The 23,349-nt window shown below is 35.2% G+C and overlaps 2 protein-coding genes across 2 annotated transcripts; both read left to right on the plus strand.

The window, feature by feature from the left end:
* Positions 1 to 2,180: 2,180 nt before the first annotated feature.
* On the plus strand, positions 2,181 to 3,131 carry LOC306638602 (olfactory receptor 8G50-like; the record flags this gene model as incomplete). Its single annotated transcript, XM_079101800.1, has 1 exon — positions 2,181 to 3,131. One exon carries the CDS (start codon positions 2,181 to 2,183, stop codon positions 3,129 to 3,131), a length of 951 nt encoding a protein of 316 aa, XP_078957926.1.
* A 9,087-nt stretch (positions 3,132 to 12,218) lies between these two features.
* On the plus strand, positions 12,219 to 13,184 carry LOC306638603 (olfactory receptor 8G50-like; the record flags this gene model as incomplete). Its single annotated transcript, XM_079101801.1, has 1 exon — positions 12,219 to 13,184. The coding sequence occupies one exon, from the start codon at positions 12,219 to 12,221 to the stop codon at positions 13,182 to 13,184; it is 966 nt and encodes a 321-aa protein (XP_078957927.1).
* Between the last annotated feature and the right edge of the window lie 10,165 nt (positions 13,185 to 23,349).

Consider the following 23,349-nt stretch of genomic DNA (forward strand, 5'->3'; position numbering starts at 1 on the left):
TGTGAATCTACATCATTTACAACCACAGAAACAAAAAGTTGTACCCCATTTGTGTATAATGAATCAAAGTACAGACTATAGAAATAAAAAAATTAAAAAATTAAAAAAGTGGTGAGGACCATGTTTGTAGATGTTTATTAGTCATTAATGTATCTTACTTAGAATAATATCTATTAAAATCTTCTTTAAAATTTTAAATTGGTTATTGACCTTTTCAGTTTTAAATTGTTAAATGTTTTTTTATGGATCCTGACCACAAGCTCTTCCTTCATATTACTAGTATCCAGGAAATTTACTTTGCATTGAAAGTATGTTTCCAGTTTTGTACATTGTCACAAAACCTCTTTCTTAAAGGTGCCCTTTAAAGGACTATTTTTAAGCTTTTCTTTTCATGTTATACAATTTATTTTATTACTATGGTAGTCTCTGGTTTTGGCATCTTATGTAGAAATTATTATCAAATCAAAAGTCACAATTATTTAGACTTTTTTCTAATATTGCTTTTATGTCTTATATTTAGTTCTATGACCCATTTTGAGTTGATTTTTGTGGGTGGTATGAGAAAGAGGTACAAATTAATTTTGTGCATGTAGCTATCTTGTCCAAAATTTTTGAAAAAAAATTCTTTCCCTATTGCATTGCCCTGAAAGTCTTATAATAACTCAATTGAATATTTTACCATTTAGTGCAATGTATTTCATTGTTTTTATTGAATTTATTTCTATACATTTTATTATTTTCCAAGTTACTATATGTAGATTTATTTACTGTTAATTGCAAATGTGTAAAAACAATTGAATTTCTATGCTGATTTTGTTTTCTACAGCTGGGCTTAAGAGTTGAAATATTTATAATAGTATTCTTTTCCTATTCATATACTTTTCTGAATACAAATTTTTGATATTTACAAATAGAGTCAATGTCATAATTTGCTTTCCAGTTAGGATGTTTAGTAATTTTATTTTCTTGCCTTATTTCCCTAGCTAGATCCACTAGTATAAAGTTGAATAAATGTGCAATGAATGGACATCTTGCCTTTTTCAACACCTTAGGGAAAAGTCTCAGTTTTTCATCAGTCAGTATAATATTGGTGTAAGTGCTTTCTATGCTTTCCCTTTTTTTTTTAGTAAACAAAACTTTATTTTTACTAAACAAAGGAAAACATATTATACAAGAATTCTATTAAATAACATCTTAGGTTTTGTATGCCTACCTCATCTACCAAAAATATTCAATGAGACAAAAATGGCTAACTAGTAATAAAAGATTGTCTTCTGATTATCTTTCTTAGCCATTTGGGGAAGAGAAGGTATTAAAGGGGATCAAATGAAGTCACAATCAGAGCAGGAAACTTGATTGAGGGCCAGAGAGGAATTCTACATAAACCTGGTTTCCCTTTAAAGAAAATGTGGCATTGCCAGCAACATTGTTGGTCCTCCTACTGTCCCTAATATACTCTTTTTTTTTTTTTTTTTTTTTTTTTTTTTTTGTTGTAAACAAATGGGATACATGTTGTTTCTCTGTTTGTACATGGCGTAAAGGCATACCATTTATGTAATCATAAATTTACATAGAGCAATGTTGTTTGATTCATTCTGTTATTTTTTCCCTTCCCCCCACCCCTCCCACCCCTCTTTACCCTCTATACAGTAGTTCCTTCCTCCATACTTGCCCCCCTCCCTAACCCTAACTCTAACCCTTCCCTCTAATGGCACTTTTCAGAGGATATACACCCTAGTAATCAGGTGCTTTGGGAGCACCTCTTCCCTGTTTAGAATTCTGTTTTACCTCTGTGCCTCCCATCCGAACACTTGGAGAAGCCATTTTTACATTAACAGTAAGAAAAAAATCTTTCCTTACCAAGTTCTTGAAAGGATTACTACAAAGCCATGGAAAGTTTTGGATCATTCAATAAAAGTCATCGGGACAGTTCTTTGGGTGGTCAGGAACAAGTATTACTAACATCCACTCTTACAGCATAGAACACAAATAGACATAGTTCTCTTAGATATTTATCTACAAATCAGGTATTACTGTGATTGCAAAGTCTTTGACTAGTGGCAGGGGAACAACTTGTAGAAACCTGGAGATACATGGATGAATAGATGTGAATTCTCTTTCATACTGCATTGTACAAGGATCAATAATATCTATTTCAAAATATTTCTTCTCAGAAGAAAATGGTAGAAAATAGTTCCAGAGTGACTGAGTTCATCCTGGCTGGATTAACAGACAAACCAGAGCTCCGGATGCCCCTCTTCCTCCTCTTCCTAGGAGTCTATGTGTTCACAGTCCTGGGGAATCTGGGCATGATCACACTGATTGGGCTCAGCTCTCACCTGCACACACCCATGTACTACCTGCTCAGCAGTCTCTCCTTCATTGACTTCTGTCAAGCTACTGTGATCACCCCCAAAATGCTGGTGAACTTTGTGACAGAGAAAAACACCATCTCCTATGCTGAATGCATGACTCAGCTCTACTTCTTCATTGTTTTTGCAATTGCAGAATGTCACATGCTGGCTGCAATGGCCTATGACCGCTATGTTGCCATATGTAACCCCTTGCTTTACAATGTTACCATGTCTAACCGAGTCTGTTCCTGGTTGCTAATTGAGGTTTATAGCATGGGCTTGATTGGTTCCACAGCCCACACAGCCTGCATGCTAAGGGTGCTTTTTTGTAAGGATAATATAATAAACCATTACTTTTGTGATGTTCTTCCACTACTGGAGCTCTCCTGCTCTAGTACTTTTGTCAATGAGGTAGTAGTTTTGTGCTTCACTGTATTCAATATTTTTGTCCCAGCCCTGTGTATCCTAAGCTCCTACATCTTCATCATTGCCAGCATCCTGCGCATTCGCTCCTCTGAGGGAAGGTACAAAGCCTTCAGCACCTGCAGCTCCCACATCTCAGCTGTTGCTCTCTTTTATGGATCTATTGCATTCATGTACCTGCAACCATTGTCAGTCAGCTCCATGGACCAAGGGAAAGTGTCCTCTGTGTTTTACACCATCATTGTGCCCATGCTGAACCCTGTGATCTACAGTCTGAGGAATAAAGATGTCAAAGTTGCCCTAAATAAGTTTCTTGTAAAAAGTAGTTTCCTAAGAAAAGTATATTTTCCTTAGAAAAGTTTATAAGTTACAGATATTTGGTAGAGAAACAGCAATGAGACAGCAATGGTTATCAACTAGTTATGTAATTATTACTAGTACTTGACTGTTTGGAAGAAAGATGTCAAGGATGGACTGAAATTACAGGATCACATAAATGGAAAGCACATTTATGTGAATTTATTCAGAATTCATCTACCTGGATTAACCTTCATCACAACTAAATATTTTTAAAAATACTTCAAAAGCCTCAACATGTTTGATTATGCCTAGCACTCTTTCTAAGCATGACTTAATTGTCTTAATTCAGAGAATAAATACATTTGGTCATATCCTTTGATATTCTTGATATTTGTATATAAACATGATATTCATAGTATTGGTGTATAAACCATTTCTTGCTATATATATTTGGGATTATGCTACCATCTCTATTTCCTGACAATCCCATACTGATTTTCCCATGTCCTAAAAAAACAATGCCTTTTTCCTCTATACATATATTATTTCTGATTTAGTATTGTCATTCTTTTACCCTTGCATTGTGATGTTTGGATATGAGGTGCCCCCCAGAATAGTTAAGACGTAAAATGATTTGGTTAGGAGAGTTTTAACCCAATCAGTGCATTAGTCCCCTGATATGGATTAACTTGATGTAAAGTAGGCAGGTAAGAGGAGGTGGATCCCTGGGAATATGCCTTTGGGCTCTATATTTTATCTTTGCTGAGAAGAGTTCTTGCACTTTGTCTCTTTGCTTCTTGGTACCATTTCTTGAACTGCTTTCTTCTCCCGCATGCTTCTACCTCACCTTGGGCCTCAAAGAATGGAGTTTATGGACTAAGATCTCTGAATCTGTGAGTCCCAAATAAACTTTTCATTCTCTAATTGCTGTTGTCCAGTCTTTTGGTTACAGTGGCATAGAAACTGACTAAAACATGTATTCATGTGGGGAATTGTATACTTAGGAAAATTAAAATTGCAAAACTGTTTTCAGAATAATAATGAGTACTTCTCCTATCCCAAAATTCACTATCCATTTTAAAGGAAAAATGATTTCTTTGATGGTGCAAGGAAGGCAAATTGCTACCAATATAATTCCTTTTATTCCCCTTGTCCTATTAAGTTCCAAAAGGTGCCCTTAAAAAGGTCAACCAGAGAACTTGAAGTCCTTCTAGAAGTAATTGTCTCCATCAGTAAGAACCAGAAGCTCTTTGTGGCATACACTGGTTGCTCAACTCCCCTTCCTTCTATTCTGTTGATAGATCTACCCCCATGATTCTCCCCCTCTCACTAAGAGGGTTTCTCAGAGTTATGGAAATCAAATAAGTTGTTTTTATGTGAGAGTCACTTCTATGTGACAGGTCATGGTTGTGTTCTGTGTTATGTGTCTAAGTTTCAAAGCTTCAAGTACAGAAGCATGGATATCTCCAAGTTACACCATGTTCAACACTGCTCCTCTGCTCTACTGTTCCCAGATGCAGAACATCAGGCTCTTTATTCTGCTTTACCCAACATAAGCATGTAAATTTATGAGTTGCACTTAAAAATTATCTGTCTCATTTAACAAGCATAAAACTGCACTTGCTTTGCCATTTCTTTGCCTTCAAATACATAGCAAACACTCCAATGCAGTGTCTTGTTTTTCTCATGCCATAAACACATAATTGTCATGAGACAGAGGAGGCTACTCCCCATTCTGAAAACTAGAAGTCACTTTCTTTCTGATTTTCTGTGTTCTACTCATTTATTTTTACACTCCAGTTTATGATGCTATAACAATAGATGTGTGTATGTCTCTCCATACCTGAGTATATATGTATGTGATACCTATGAGACCATGCCAATGTGTCACAAGCATGTATACATTGGTTTTCTATTAATATTACTTAGATATGCTTTACAAAGTTTATGGGTATATAATTGTATGATAATACCATAGGCATTAAATAAACCTCCTCCAGCATTTTATTTTCATATTAATGTGTGATCAGTATTAAATCAGTATTTAATGTATTTCCAAGCCGTTGTTTATGCATTCAAATTGTTTAAAAAAAAAAAAAAACAGAAATATCTGTTCAGCTTCTAGTAATTCTGAGAACTTGGGGACTAGATGCTATTGAATTATTTGCATAGCCATCAGATAGTGTTGGGTGAAACACTAACCAGTGCCTAAGAAAGCTTGTAGAGAGATAAGGACCCTAAAGGAATGTGGTGACAGAGGAGAAGGAGAGGGGAAGTTGACCACTGCCTTTGTCTCCAGTCTTTAGGTGAGGATCTAAACAGAGTGACCCTGGCTGTAAAGTAAAGGGATGTACTCACAGAACACCTGTGGAATGCCACCTGCCAGGGGGCATGCAACCTACCTTGTATACTCCCCCTGCCTGCAGGTGTCCTTCAGCCCTTCACTGTATCCCAACCTGCTGCCACCGAGGAGTGTGTGAGCAGGAAAATGTTAAAGACTCTCTTTTGACTCCTCTAACTTTGTTCTTTGGGACAGTAAACTTGGGGTGTTTATTTTCCTGGGGTTGACATTTTCCTGCAGTTACAAATTTCCAAAATGGAGAAGGGATGTGCTCAAGAAATGAGTGATTGAGAACCTTGAAAAATGAAACCTATTACAAAAGAGGAAAAAGCAACAAATAGCAGCCCTTATTAAATATAATTATAGAGGAATGTATATCATCAAAAGTTTTAATAATTGAAAGGAACATAGGATATATAATCTATTTTATTAGTAGGTACTCTGATAAACTTTGATAGTTTAGTTCATATGCAGTTTGTCTTTATTTATCTAATATAAACCTATTAATTTTAAAATATAGATCCTCACCTACTATTAGCATTTTCAGGGGCCATCAGGATACTATAGGAGCAGACTTCAGGCAAAATCAATTTTTACTTTCTGTATTAGTTATTATTAGGTAACTCTCTGGTAAGAGTCACAAAAAAAAAAATATATCTCCATGAGAGACTGAGAAATGCTGTGGCTATCTAGATGGCATCATGTCAAGCTAAGACTAGAACATTTATTTCTGAGTAAGAAAGGAAGAATGAATGTCAGGAATGACTAACGGTTTCTTCCGCACTTCCAATGTTTGTATAAGGTCATGAATGACTCAATTTTTTTGCCTTTAGTGTCTGACATTTGGATTTTGCATTGCATCTAAGAGGAATAAATATAATGTCAAATGTGATTAAAACTAAATATAAAATGCATACATAAAACATGATGTTTTAGCATCTATCAAAATCCGCTAGAAAGATATATAGCGAATGGACTGAAGTAGTCCCTATAATATCTCAACAAATCTTTGGTCATTCCTATGTCCGTCTCTTCATTCTCTCAGCTTCCCCATCCTGAAATGCTTCCTGACTCTATCTTATCTGTGGAAAATTTAAACACCATTCAATGAAAAATATAAGTGCATAATTCTCTTGCATTTCTTACCTCTCCAAATTATAATCAGGCACAACTCTGGTTCATCACATATGTTATGGTGGTGTGTCTGGAACTTTTTTACTATTAATCTGTGCTTGTTAATCCTATACTTATTAAAAAATTGTCAAATTCTGGAGAATATAAATAGTGTCTTGAATTGCATATTATTTCTACTTCTAAAATTTGATCGCTATTGATAAGCAACCTGTTTACAGGCTTTCAAATTGTCTTTGCCCTTAATATTCAACAGTAGAAATTTCTAAATTTCCTTTAAACACCATATGATAGGTTCATATGTAAAATTTTGAATGATTCTAAAATAGAATTAATTATGAAAACTTAATGTTACAGGTTGCTCAAAATTATAAAACAGTTAATGAATAATGGATAATAAGAACACTAAATAATATTTACTACCAAATAGTTTACTGTGAAAATTATTTCTATAATACACACACTTTCATTATTCCTCAAAATTTTTTTATTAAGAAAAAAATTCTCATTTTACCTTTTCATTCATTTGAGATACTCCTCAAAGGTGTTTATCTATATATAAAACACTTTAGCATAGAAGTTGAATAAAAGTTTAGCATGGAAATTGCCCAAGTTAAAATAATACAAGAAGTACTGTTTTATGAGTTTGCCATATTAATTAAATACAAGTAATATAGGTCACTGGGAATAAAAATGCTTAAATCTAACTGTTTGCAAATCCTGATTTAATATATGCTTTCTATTGCAAGGCACACTTTAGATAACTTCAGAGTGCTCCAACATTTCCAATTTTTTTTTATTTTTTTATTTTTATTTATTTATTTATTTATTTTGCGGTGCTGCTGGGGATTGAACCCAGGGTCTTGTGCTTGTGAGGCAAGCACTCTGCCAACTGAGCTATATCCCCCGGCCAATATTTTTATTTTAAAATGTCTTGACAGGAACTTCACAAGAGTTCTAACATTAGACCTCACATCCTTCTTTATAATCCATAATCAAACAAGAACAAGGAATTGCACCCATGTGAAAATATTAAACACTTGAGAATCAATATGGAAAAAAGATAATTCTAATGGTCGATTTTCCCCAGAGTAGACACTTGTGGAATGAGATTCCAGTGGGAGGTCATTATCATCACTTGTTCCTAATCAGACTCTTACTCTACATGCAGCATATAAAATCCTCACATCAGCCAACCTTTGAAGATAGAGCTTCATCAGAGATCAGGATTAGTGACTCAATGGAAACCTCTGGTCTGTCACCTCTTCACATCATCAAAGTCATTTCTCTCCAGAGGAACAGAAGAAAAAACAAACAACTCTGAACTCTCTTGGAAGAAGGAAGGGTGCGTCTGAATCCCATACCTTTACTATTTAAATCTTAGACTCTCTTGCTGCAGTCTCTCTCAGGAGATGCATGTGACTGTTCATCTGTCTCTCCCTGTCCTCATTCTAAGAGCCACACCCACTGGTTCCCTTAGGATTTCATTTCCCCTGCAATATAAAGTCATGACAAATGCTTCTTTGTTCAAACATATCATCTCAAGCAGTGTGAGGGCTTTTTGTTCATCCATTTTGAGTCTGTCAATTTATCTCTGTGTTTTTTGCAATAATTCTATTGATCACATTTTATTGAGACTTGTTATATGCAAGGCACTCTGAAGCCCTGTAATGCATTTTTTATAATTATGTGTAAAAGAAAAGCTGGTAAATGACTCATAGTAATTCATAGTTAGCACAAGATACATGGAGGCAAAGTAGCATACTCATGGACACACAGAATTTGGTCTTATTAACTGGAATGTCATTGTTAAATAAAGATCTTAAAAAAAGGGTCTTAGCTGTTAAATAGAATTTCACAGGATAAAGTGATGGAAAACTAGGGAAAGAAAATGAATTACCAAAGGTCCTTTCAGATAACAGTCACATCATGTGTTACCTGTTAGGACATAGAAAAAGAAAACATTATTTTATTTGTCTACAGGTTTCACTGACTCCCATTCTGCTCTAAAATCACAATAGCTTTGTCCTGTAGAACCTCCCCAATCAAGGTATTTACCACAGTGTCTAGTTGGCCTTGATTTCCCCTTCTAGGTTCCAACATTCTGAAGAGAAATGATACTATGTTATTCATCTTTCTATCTTAAATACCCACAAAAAAATATTGTATATCACTCTGTAGTTTGCTTTAATGTTAATACCTGTGCACAGATTAAGAGTATATCCTTGAATCATTAATATAAAGTTTTTCATTATTAGTTCACATTTACTTCAGAGTTATTCATTGTGTGGCATACCTAAGTTTTTGGTAGATAAAACTATAAGGATAAAACTCTCTCTCTCTGTCTTCTACATATATATGTGTATATATATATATATATGTACACACAAATATAACTATATATATAAACACACATACATATATAACTATATGTATATATAAAATTCTTGATAAATTCCATTTTTCCAAGACAAATCTAAATACAATGTCCTTTGGAATAATAACTCAATAGTTCTCACTTCATGAGTAGTCTTCAGGTGTCTCCTTAATTCACCAAGAGATATTATTCTCAATTTTATTTACACCACATAACTGTCATGTCCATAGACTAAGTAGTAGAGATGTACCAAATAGTTTACTAAAAACAGGGTAATTCAGGAGTAACTACCCTTTTAACTTTATCAAATAGTAAAAGTCTAATGAAACACAAAATCTGAGGCTTATGAACAATTTTGAGTCATCACTGTTTTCTTTTGTAAGAATTTAAAATGATTTCTTTCCCAAAGAAAGTTTGCCATTTGATTCAAAATGGATGGAGCTGGAGGAAACTATGCTATGTGTAATAGGCCTGTCACAAAAGGACAAATGCTGAATGATGAGACTTATATCACGCATTTATAAAGGTCATCTCAAGAAGACAGAGAATAGAATAATTGGTTTACAAGTTCAGCCACACTTAGGCATGATCATGAATTAATAATTTCCTCCTGTAGACATCCATCAGCTTTCCCAGTATAAAATTCGCCCAAAATCAGGGATGGTTGCCTATGTCAGGAGATGACCTGCTGATGAGTCAGAAAACACTCAAAAGAAACATTTTTAAATTGATTACATGTCTTCCTTGTATCTGCAATTTCTTAATTGTCAGTAGAAAGTTCTATGTTTTTCTTGTTTTGAGGCTATACAGCATAACATTTTGAGTGGGGAGCTAGAGATTTACCACATTGTTTGAAGGAAAACTTCATGGACACATTTGGCATGAATACAGAGGTGCACATCAAACAATCTAGAAAAGGAAGGCTTAGTGAATGGTGAAAAGTTTGTAGGTGGTGATGGAATGTTCTGTAAGGTCAGCATGATGTCATTACTATTTTGTAGTTCTTTATTGTCATGTAACTCACATAGTACAATACTGACCTTTCTCATGTACAGAATTCAGTGGTTTTTAGTGTATCCATGAAGTAGTACGCCCATCACTATGTTTTAATTGGAGAATACTTTCATTACCACCACCGCAAATACAGCCCATATCCATTAGTTGTCCCATCCAGCACCTTCCAGTCCACAGCCTCTGGAAGACATTAAGGTACTTTCTGTCACAATGAATCTGCCTATTTTGGACATCGTACAAATATAATCATACTATGCATGATCTTTTCCGTCTGCTTTCTTTCACTGAGAATGTTTCAGGCCCATCCACAATGTGCCACATCTCAGTGCTTATTTCCCTTTTATTAGAATAATAATGTTCCACTATATTGAAATGCTTCTTTTTGCTTCTCTACTCACCACTGAATGGATATTTTGCATGACTTTCACTCCTGGTCTTATGACTGAACATTCACACACAAAAACAATGTGCATGTGTGCTTTCATTTCTTACGGGTATGTATCCAGCAGTAAAATTGCTGGGTGACACAATAGGTTTATGTTTCATAAGATGAAGAAGTAACGAACTGTTTTCCTAACAGTTTGTACCATTTTTCAGTCTTACTGGCAATGGATGAGGGTTCACATTTTTTCCCACTTCCCCCAACACTTGTTTTCATCTCAACTTTTATTCATAACGTTCATGATGGGTGAGACATGTTTTCTCCTTGTTTTTATATTAATTATCTTAAAAATGAATCATGAAAAGCATATTTTCAGGGCCTTATTGATCATCTGTGTATCTCACATAGAAAAATATTTATTGAAATCTTTCAGCTATTTATTAATTGGGTTATTTCCCATTCCTTTTTATTGTTAAATTGTAGGATATCTTCATGTATACTACTGACTACTAACTCTTTGGTATTATTGGTGTTCACCAAATCCAATACACATTAGAAATATTTTTCCAATTCTGCATGTTGTCCCCAAATCATTTTCTTACTGGTGTCCTTTAAAAGACCATTCAAAAATTCATTTCATGATGTCCAATTTTTATTATGCATCTTATCTAAAAAATTGTCCAATCAAAGACCACATTGATTTATTCTTGTGTTTGTTTCTAGTATTATTATGGTGTCTTACACTTAGTTCTGTGACCCATTTTGTATTAATTTTTGTGTTTGGTGTGAGGAAGATTCTTTTGCACATAGCTATCTATTTGTCTCTGCACAATTATTATTTCCATAAGGAATTGTCACAAAATTCTTAAACTAATTCCAATGACCATAGATATGAGTTTACTTCTATGTTTTCAATTCTATCTGAGATTCTGTATGTCTATACTAGGATGATACCACATTGTCTTGATCACTCTAACTTTCTATTGTTTCCAAATGGGGAAAAGTAAGCCCTCCTACTTTACTCTTCACTCATGTTTGTTCTATTATTCTAGGTTTCTATTTATTTAAGAATTTTATGATAACCTGTCATCATCTACAGAAATCACAGTTGGGATTTTCATGGGACTGCTCTGAATTTGCAGATCCAATTGGGAGGTATTGATTGGGAGGCTTTTGATTCATAAACATGTGAGGTCCTTCCATTTATGTAGGTCTTTAATTCCCTTCAACCATACTTTGTAATTTTAAGTGTAATGTCTTGCATTATTTTCATTTACTTTATTACTAATTCATCCTTTTCATGCTATTGTAAATGGACTTTGTATTTTTCATTGCAAATGTGTAAAAAAATAAAATCAAATTTCTGTGCTGGTCTTGTATTCTACCATTAAGATTAAGAATTTAATTATTTCTTAGATTCCTTATGCTTTTCTATATGCAAATTTATGTTATTTACAAACCGAGGTGGTATCACATTTTCTTTCCAATCTGAATATATTTTAATATTTTTGTTTTGCCTGATTTTCCTAGTTAGAGTCACTAGTATTATGTTGCATAAAAGTGCATCGATTGGTCATCTTGTCTTATTTAGCATCTTGGGAAAAGTCTTTGAGCCTTTCATCAAGTGTAACTTTGGTGTTTTTTATGTTGCTGTTATTTTCTCATGAAAAACAAAAACATTTTCTTTTCAGAGGCTTGAGAGAGAGTTCTATCTGATATTCGTTAACAAGTCACATATTACTGGAATCCCAAGGCCTTTGACTGATAGCACAAAGAACAGGTATAGAATTGAACTGAACAGATTTGAATTCTATTTCAAGTTTCCTTGTGTAATTGGGCAATGAAAACCTATTTTAAATTTTTCCTTCTCTTTCTATTTAGAATTTTCATGAGAAAATGGCAGAAGGAAATCATTCAGCAGTGACTGAGTTCATCCTGGCAGGATTAACAGACAAACTAGAGCTCCAGCTGCCCCTCTTCATCCTCTTCCTAGGAATCTATGTGCTCACAGTCCTGGGGAATCTGGGCATGATCACACTGATTGGGCTCAGCTCTCACCTGCACACACCCATGTACTACCTGCTCAGCAGTCTCTCCTTCATTGATCTCTGTCAAGCCACTGTGATCACCCCCAAAATGCTGGTGAACTTTGTGACAGAGAAAAACACCATCTCCTATGCTGAATGCATGACTCAGCTCTACTTCTTCATTGTTTTTGCAATTGCAGAATGTCACATGCTGGCTGCAATGGCCTATGACCGTTATGTTGCCATCTGTAACCCCTTGCTTTACAGTGTCAGCATGTCTAACCCAGTCTGTTCCGGGTTGCTAGTTGGGGTTTATAGCATGGGCTTGATTGGTTCCACAGCCCACACAGCCTGCATGCTAAGAGTGGTCTTCTGTAAGACCATAATAAACCATTACCTCTGTGATCTTTTTCCACTACTGGAGCTCTCCTGCTCCAGTACATTTATTAATGAGGTAGTAGTTATGTGCTTAAGTGCATTTAATATCTTTGCCCCAGCGCTGTCTATCTTTAGCTCCTACATCTTCATCATTGCCAGCATCCTGCGCATTCGCTCCACTGAGGGCAGAGTCAAAGCCTTCAGCACCTGCAGTTCCCACATTTCGGCTGTTGCTCTTTTCTTTGGTTCTCTAGCATTTATATACCTGAAGCCATCATCTGTCAGCTCCTTGAACCACGGGAAAGTATCATCTGTATTTTACACCATTATTGTGCCCATGTTGAACCCTCTGATCTATAGCCTAAGAAATAAAGATGTCAAAATTGCTCTAAATAAGCTGCTTGACAGGCATGGTTTACCATGGAAAAGAGTGTTTTACTTTGGAAAAAAATTATAAATTATGTTTGGTAAGGAAACCATTGAGACAGCAATATCTGTCAGTGAATTATGAGATTTTTTTAGTAGTACTTGATTGTTTGGAAGAAAGGTGCCCAGGCTGGACTGAATTCATGGATCACACACAAGGATACTACACATCTCTGGGATGTTTCAGAATTCATGTGTCCTGAATAAACTTTATCACCTCTAGATAGTTTTTAAAATACTGCAAAGAACTCAACATATTTGATTATACCTCACATGTATGACACATGATTCTTTCTAGACAAGATTTATCTATCTCAATTCAGAGAATAAATACATGTAGAGTGTATATTTTGATATTCTTGATTTTTTACCTGGTGTTGTAACCTACTATTTGCAAATGTTTCTAAAATTGTTTTCTCAAAATAAATAAATTTAACCATTTGTAATATAGAGAATATGATTCCATCTTGTTACTGTGTGTGAAACTACATTAGGAAATATGGAGGCTTATGATGGATGATATTTCCTACCCACAAGGAAATTCCATTATAATGAAAGAGATTGACAATAATACACAAGACATTTTGACGTGTATCTTTGCAATATTCCAGAATTCCTATTTTTGGGGCTAGGCTCCCACCTCTACTTCCCAACACTGCCATACTCATGTCCCCTCATCTCTGAGAAGTCATGCTTCCCCCTAGCATGTGTATAATATAATTTCTGATTTGGTTGTGCCACTTTTTTACTGTTTCATCCAAATGTGGCATTTATTTATTGCAAAATTGTTTTTTGAATAATGACAAGAACCCCCTCTTATCCAAAGCTCACTATTCATTCTGGGAGAAAAAATAGTTCTTGGGAAGAGGGAGGAAGGTTTACTACCAAAAATGTTCTTTCTCTCCCTTGCCCAATTACGCTCCTATGGAGGCTCTTGGTAATGGCAAAGAGAAAAATTTGAATTAGTCCTCCTGAGTGATAACTCTCAGCATTTGTAAGCCTCATGAGTTCTCTGTGACATTCAAAGTTTGCTCAGCAACCCAACTTTCTGTTCCTGCTGATATTAGCACCAGATGATTTCCACATCTTTCCCTAGAAGATTTTCTCAGAATCAGGGAGACCAGATATATCCATTTTTTCTGAGAGCCACTTCTATACGTCACACCACAGTTGTGTTGTCTTGTGCTTCTAAGCTTCAAAGTCTTCAAAAATGTTGTATTAAGGAGAAAAGCATGAACATCTCCAAGTAACATTGTACTCTTTTCTGTTTCTCTCTGTGATACTGTGCCCAATCAGAGCACCAGGCTACTGAGTGTTCTTTAACTCAACATAAGCACTTAAACTTAGTTAAGGTACTTTTCCAAAAAAATTTATTTCAACAGGCAAAGATCACTACTTGCTTTGTCATTAGCTTGTCTTCCAATATGTGACACAAACGCTCCAATGCAGTACAGTGTTTATCACTCTGCAAAAGAAAAACTTGTAATGAGAGAGGGGAGACTATTCTCCGTGTTGAAAATCAGAAGAAACTTCTTGATTTTCTATGCACTAATCATTTCTTATTTTAATACTCTAATTTATGGTCTCACAAAAAAATCTTTATGTGTATCTATCCCTATGTAGGTATATTTGTGGAATATTTATATGTAACATGCCAATGTGTAACAAATATGTATATGTAGGTTTTCCATTAATATTGCTTGGGTATGTTCTATAAGGTTTATATGTGTAGTTGCAACTTAATATTCTAGGCATTATATGAATAACCTTCAAAAATGTTTTCATATTAATAAGTGATAGATATAAATGCTGTAAGAAATTTTAGTTATTTTTTCCAATCATTTATTTATACATTAAATGTGTTCAAAAGTAGTTAGAAAAATAGAAATATCCCCACTGACTCTAGTAATTTAAAGATCTTATAGAATGTAACTATCAGAAAGATTCCAAAATGGAGAGAGAGCTCTACTTTAGCTCTTCTTTTTAAAGAAGAGTGATTAAGTCACTTTAAGAATGAGACTGAAGATCGTGATTCTTGGCAGCTAGAAGGTGACAGAGTGGAGTCAGTGATTCCTGATATCCTCACAGTACAGAAAGGACAATCAAGAGAAGCAGAATTGAGAGGTAGGTGACAAAATAGATGCTTTAAGATTCACTGCTACAAATTCTGAAACCTGGAGAATCTTGAAGATTGGTTACTAACGTAGAAAATAAGTGCAGAGTTCCCTAACCTGGAACTGGGACCAGGGTGGGGGAAGCCGAATGAGGTAACTGAGACAGAAAAAGAATTGGAATGGGCGGAGTAGAAAAACTCTTGATCTCACTCAGGTAAAAATCTTTAGAAAGACAGGCAAAAGTTTAAGTGTGACCAGATAGCAATGTCCTTGAAGCAGTTCAAACAGCTTAAAATCAAATTGCGAAAAGAAAAAAGTTGCACTGGGGGCCCACCACCATTTTGTGGAGACCCCAGCTGACGAGTCACCCCCTTAAATCAACACAGCATCTTCCCACATCCAGACAGCTTCATATTAAGCCAGAAGGAAGTCCCCTGCAGTGGGTCATCTTAATAATCTGGCTCCAAAGAAATTTTGCAGGAAGTGCTACTGGCTAAAAATCATTAGAACTTCCTCCCCCTCACCATGGAAAAGGGAAGTGGGTGGGGCAGAACTATGTGGGTAGTGAGCCTATCCCAGAGCTCTGCTCAGTCTCCTTGTGACCTAGGCTGGGACAAAAAGCTCTGCAGAGCTGCCACAGGACCCAGTCAGAGACAAACAGGAAAACACCTTTGACCCCAAGTAGAAGAAAGTGGATCCCTCAGGACCACCAACCATGACTGCTCAAAATGGGTGAAGACACCAGGGGAAGTCTAGGTACTCTCCCTTTGATCCTGGGTCCTATATCAGAGAGAAGCTGCCTAAATGTCCAGTGACATAGAGATCTCATTCCCAGATGGTGGCAGCCACTGGCAGAGGCCACTAGAAGATATTGCATGAGTATCACAGGAAACTTAAGTGGAAGGCACCTGCAACCGTAACCAGAGAGAGGCCAGTCAAAGTAGAAAATTGCCTGACCTGAGGCAGTACAGAGTGACTGCTCCCAGCTGGACCTGGCTCCAAGTCTGAAGCATGACCACAATTGGCAAGTGAAAAGTCATTGTCCGGACACTGGATGGACTTTTTATCAGTCAGTTGCAATCAACAGAGGGAATCTGCCTTCCATTCACAACCTGGGTCAGTGGAAATTAGAATCCAGGTGAAACACCTGAATCCCTTATAACAGTACCTCAGAGAGTGACAACTTCCAGGGGAATTCTTCTGTACCACAGAACACCTGCAGAAAATCCACAACCAGAGGGCTGGAGTTTTTAGATAGCCACCAGGCACTACACCACCTTGAAAGGAATTGTACAGAGAGGAACAGGTATTCAGTGATGCACAGCAATAAGAAGCACACTCCAGACCTGCATCCTGAATTCCTGCCCACAATAGAAACGACCAAGACACAACACTGCACCCTCTAAGGAGTCAATTGCAGACTCCTGAGATGACAAAGAAGAACTGACTTGTGGGAGGTCCATAGTTACTAGGGAAGTGATTCCTGTGCCCCAGCAACTCTGGAGGGATCTACAGACTGTCTAAAATTCAATGGAATACAAAGAATATTCAACAAGAACTGCCTTTGCTTCGGCATGGTTGACTATAAATATCTCTAATGTCAAATTTGATCATATATATCACTCTTTAACTTGGTTGAAAGTTCTTACCCTAACTACAAACATTGTTCCTTCAACCCATTTTAATGTACTCATAATGGTTTAAAGCACTAGTTGCAATCTATCTTTCTGTCTGGTCCCCTAGCTCAAGTTTATACTTCCTCCTTCTATCCCTATTTGTCTTCTTACATATTTGCTGTTACCTCAAATATATGCAAGTCTACCTTAGTATTATTCTTTTATATCATTTATCTTTCCTTTTTTTCTCTTTTCCCACTCTTTATTGCCAATCTTTCATCTTCCCCCTTTTATTCATTTACTGTTATAGCAATTTTATTGAATTTAATAACTACTTTTTGACCTATTCCAGAACTCTACTACAAGTTTTAGACCTGGATTTGAGGAACTGTGGAGAACAACACCAAGAAGCTATTTGCATCTCATAAGGCTGAATAGTACAAGGCATGGCTTTGAAGTGATCGTAGTAAATAGGACTCAGTAGCGTCTTTCAAAGTGGTGATGACGTCAGCAAAGCTCACACATTGATTTAGATTATTGATATCTGGATATTCACCCAACTTGACGTTCTTTAGAGAGAAGCTCACAAAATAGTACCTTGCTTAAAGGTGATAATTATCACCCGAGAGGAGTAGATTTACAAATAATCTGAAAAAGCAAGGAAACAAATCACCCCAAATAGCCCATATGCATCAACAACTGACTCCCTCAAAACCACAGTGGATAAAAAGTCAGAGAAGGAATTATTTATTTATTTAATTTACTTATTTTGATTCGTTGTAAACAAATGGGGTAAAACTTATTTCTCTGGTTTTACATGAAGTAGAGTCACACCATTTGTGTAATCATACATGTACAAAGGTTAATGATGTTTGTCTCAATTTGTTATTTTTCACTTCCCCCCACCCCTCCCACCCCTCTTTCCTCTATATTTTCCATTCTTCCTCCATTCTTGTCCCCCTCCCACCCCCCATTATGTATCATCATCCGCTTATCAGAGAGATCATTTGGCCTTTGGATTTTTGAGATTGGCTTATCTCACTTAGCATGATATTCTCCAACTTCATCCATTTGCCTGCAAATGCCATAATTTTATTATTCTTTATGGCAGAGTAATATTCCATTGTGTATATATACCACAGTTTCTTTATCCATTCATCAATTGAAGGGCATCTAGGTTGGTTCCACAATCTGACTATAGTGAATAGAGCAGCTATGAACATTGATGTGGCTGTATCTCTGTAGTATGCTGATTTTAAGTCCTTTGGGTATAGGCCAAGAAGTGGGATAGCTGGGTCAAATGGTGGTTCCATTCCAAGTTTTCTAAGGAATCTCCACACTGCTTTCCAGAGTGGCTGCACTAATTTGCAACCCCACCAGCAATGTATGAGTGTACCTTTTTCCCCACATCCTCGCCAAAACCTATTGTTGCTTGTATTCTTGATAATCACCATTCTAATTGGGGTGAGATGAAATCTTAGGGTAGTTTTGATTTGCATTTCTCTTATTACTAGAGATGTTGAACATTTTTTCATATATCTGTAGATTGCTTGTAGATCTTCTTCTGTGAAGGGTCTGCTCATTTCCTTAGCTCATTTGTTGATTGGGTTATTTGTATTCTTGGTGTAGTTTTTTGAGTTCTTTCTAGATTCTGGAGATTAGTGATCTAAAGTATGTGTGGCAAAGATTTTCTCCCACTCTGTAGGCTCTCTCTTCACATTACTGATAGTTTCCTTTACTGAGAAAAAAAGTTTTTTAGTTTGACTCTATCCCAATTATTGTTTCCTGCTTTTATTTCTTGTGCTCTGAGAGTCATGTTAAGGAAGTCTGGTCCTAAGACGACATGATGAAGATTTGGACCTACTTTTTCGTCTATAAGGTGCAGGGTCTCTGGTCTGATTCCAAGGTCCTTGATCCATTTTGAGTTGAGTTTCGTGCAGGGTGAGACATAGGGGTTTAGTTTCATTCTTCTGCATGTGAATTTCCGGTTTTCCCAGCACCATTTGTTGAACAGGCTGTCTTTTCTCTATTGTATATTTTGGTACCCTTTTCTAGTTTGAGAAAACTGTATTTATTTTGGTTCATTTCTGTGTCCTCTATTGTGTACCATTGATCCACTTGTCTATTTTGGTGCCAATACCATGCTGTTTTTGTTACTATTGCTCTGTAGTATAGTTGGAGTTCTGGTATTATGATACCCCTGCTTCATTCTTCCTGCTAAGGATTGCTTTAGCTATTCTGGATCTTTTATTTTTACAAATGAATTTCATGATTGCTTGCTCTATTTCTATGAGGTACATCATTGGGATTTTAATTGCATTGAATTTGTATAGCACTTTCGGTAGTATAACCATTTTGACAATATTGATTCTGCCTATCAGAGAAGAAATTTAGAAATGTTCATTGAGCTGAAAGAAAATGTAAGTAGTGAAATTAGAGAGGAAAATACAGGAAGTGAAAGATAACTTCCATAAAGAGAGATTCTGAAAAAATATCAATGGGTATCCTAGAAATATAAAATAATTATATAATTTTTGGTTTACAACTACTTAAACTTATTTTGGTTCATAATAATTTGGTTATTAACTCAACAAACCAATAAAAAATTCAGTAGAAAACATTACCAATACATTAGCACACTTTAAAGATAAATTTTCAAATCTTGAAGACAAAATATATAATCTGCCCTATAAAACATATTCAATGAAATATTTCATGAGGAATAAAAGAAAACAAAAAAATGAAAAGCAGTATAGCAATTAATTACACTGAAAGAATAGTCAGTCAAAGAAGAATCAAATGTTATTAAAATTAGGAGTGTTTCAAAATGACATGAAATAAGGAAACTCTCTCTCTAATAACATTGAATGTAAATGTTCTAAACTCCTCAATCAAAAGACATAGGTTGTCAGTTTGGATTAAAAACAAGACCCAATATTTTGTTGTTACAAGAGACTCACCTTGTAGGTAAAAATATCCACAGACTGAAGGAGAAAAGATGGAAAAAGGCATACCATGCAAATGCTACTCGTAAACACACAGGGGTAGCTATTCTCATATCAGACAAAGGGGATTTGGATTCAAAATTGATCAGAAGATACAAAGAAGTTCACTTCATAGTACTTAAGGGAATCATGAAACAATAAGATATAATGATTCTAATCATTGATTTTCCAATGATGTGTCTTTGTACATAAAATAAATCCTCCTCAATACTAAGAATTGAATAGATCAGAATACACTAATAGTGAGAGATTTAACATACCTCTCTTACCACTAGATAGATTATCCAGACACTAAATAAGTAAAGATTCTACAGAGTTAAAAAATACAATTAATAATATGAACTTAACAGATACCTATAGAATAGTTCATCCATCAATGACTAAATTTACTTTCTTCTCAGCAATACACGGAAAATCATATAAAATAAACCATATCTTAGGTACCAAAGAGAATCTTAGGAAATTAAAAAATCTTAAATTCTATTAGGCTATAATGGAATAAAATTGGAAATAGATAATAAGATAAAAAAAAGAAACCACTCTAACACCTGGAGATTAAATAATATGCTTTTGAATGATCTCCAATGAATGATCAATGGAGAGCAGAAGAAATCAGAAGAGAAATTTTTAAAAATTCTTAGAAGTAAATGAGAATAGTGATACATCATATCAAAAGCTCCAGAACAATATGTATGAAGGCATTTCTAAGAGGAAGGTTTATAACACTGAGTTCATACATTAAAAGAATAGAAAGATACTAAATAATCTGACACTGCAACTCAAGGACCTAGAAAAAGAATAACAAACTAACACCAAAATGAGTAGAAGAAAAGAAGTAATGAAAAGAAGAGCCAAAATCAATCAATTAAATTAAGAAGAGAATAAATAAATAAGGTCAATGAAACAGTTGTTTTTTTTTTTTTTTGAAAGGATAAACAAGATTAATAAGCCCTTAGTCAAATTAACCAAAAAAAAAAAAAAAAAAAAAAAAAAAAAAAGGAAACACTCAAATTAACAGAATTGGAGCTGAAAAAGAAAATATCACTATATCCACTACTGAAATTCAGAAGACCATCATAAATCATTTTGAAAATTTATTCTCCAATAAGCTAGGAAATCTTGAAAATAATGAAAAATTCCTAAACATATATGACCTAGTAAAATAGAAATATGAGGACATAGAAATCTTCTTAAATGAATCAATATCAATTAATGACATTAAAGCAGCTATCAAACAAAGTTACCAACAAAGGAAAGTCCAGTACTGGACCAATTCTCAACTGAGATCTATCAGACCTTTAGAAGAAATAATACCAATTCTCCTCAAACAATTCCATGAAACAGAAAAGAATGGAACACTGCCAAACTCATTCTATGAAACCAATATCATCCTGATACCAGAATTGGACAAAGGCATATCAAGGAAAGAATACTTTGGGCCAATATCCTTGTTGAACATAAATACAAAAATTCTTAATAAAATATTGGTATGCTGCATACCAAAACACATTAAAAAGATACTGAAACATTATTTAAGTGGGTTTCACCCCAGGGGTGTAAGTTTGGTTCAACATGGAAATAAATAAATGTAATTTAACACATAACAGTGTTAAGGGCAAGAATCACATAATCATCTCAATAGATAAAGAAAAGGCATTTGACAAAGTGAATCACCTATTCATATTTAAACCACTGGAAAAACTAAGGATAAATGAGCTTACCTCAACGTGGTAAAAGCTATATATGACAAATCCAAGGCCCACATTATACTGAACAGAGAAAAACTGAAAGCATTCCCTCTTAAAATCAGGAACAAGAAAGGAATGCCCACTTTCCACACTCCTATTCAACATAGTACTTGAAATTCTACTGAGAAAAGAGGCGATAAAAGGAAAACAAAGGGATACAAATTGGAAAAAGAAGAGCTCAAATTATCATTGTTTGCCGAGAACATGATCCTGTATTTAGAAGACCCAGAAAACTCCACCAGAAGACTTGTGGAGCTGATAAATGAATTCATAATTTCATCTTACTCCAATCAGAATGGCAATTATAAGAATACAAATAATAATAAATGTTGGCCAGGATGTGGGGGAAAGGGTATACTCATACATTTTTGGTGTGTCTACAAATTGGTACAACCATTCTGGAAAGCAATATGGAAATTCCTCAAAAACCTGAGAAAGGAATCTCCATGTGACCCAGTTCTCACATTTCTCAGTATATCTGCAAAATATTTCAAATTAGCATATTACAGTGATGCACCATGTCAATGTTTATAACAACATAACTCACAATATTCAAGCTATAGAAACAATGTAGGTATCCTTCAACAGATGAATGGATATAGAAAATGTGGTATATTATTACTCAGTCAGAAAGAAGGATGAAATTATGGCATTTGGAAGTAAATGGATGGAACTGGAGGCTATTGTGCTAAGTGAATTAAGTTATTCCCCCAACGTCAGAGGTCAAATATTTTCTCTGAAATGCATAACCTAATCCAAAATAAGGGGCAGGAAAGAAAGAAAGAAAGAAAGAAAGAGAGAGAGAGAGAGAGAGAGAGAGAGAGAGAGAGAGGGAGAAGGAAAGAGAGAAAGAAAAATAGAATAGGGTATTTCATTGAAATAGAGGAAAGGTCAGTAGAGCAGATGAAGAAGACTGCCAGAAAGGATCTAGAGAATGAAAAAAAGGAACTGGAGAATGAATCTGATCAAATTTTTGAATATACATACATGAAGATAGCATAGCAATGCCAACACCAAGTAATCAAGTATATCCCCAAGACAGTAACATATATAAATATAATATATATATATATATATGTATATATATACCATGCTTTTGTGATTATGTCAAAATGTATCCTTATGTTTATATCACTAAAAAGAATAAATAAAAAAAGAATAAGACCTATAAAAAAGGAGGAAAAGTAGAAACATATAGAACTTATTAAAACAATTACAAGAGAAACTGTGTAATCCAAAGTTTTAATAACTGAAAAGAATGTAAAACACATAATATATTCTATTCCTAGGTAGTGTGATAAACTTACAATTAGGTATGAGTGTGCACTATCACACACAAACACAGACACACAAACACATTCACACTCCACACTGACTTAACCAGAAGATGAGTCAGGGAAGTTTTCGTGACTCCTCACAGATGGAATCATTTTACATTGTTGTTATACTACTCTTCAGACGGCTTCCATCCCATCTGTTGTCCCTCATAATGTCTGCAGATCCCTCTTTCATCTCCACCATCTGACCATCAGACAGAAATATAAGGAAAGAGAAGGAAATGTCTTTGACTCGTAGGACACTGATTAGAAGTGATGGACCTCACCTCCAACTATATCCCTTTTGTAAGGATACACAGACAAATCCAGCTGCAAGAGGGGCTGAATAATCCTTGGCCTCTCTAGATGGCTGTAGGTTGAGGGAAGACTCCAGACA

Source organism: Sciurus vulgaris, assembly GCF_902686455.1.
Source record: "Sciurus vulgaris genome assembly, chromosome: 11".
In the NCBI taxonomy this organism is placed as follows: Eukaryota; Metazoa; Chordata; class Mammalia; order Rodentia; family Sciuridae; genus Sciurus; species Sciurus vulgaris.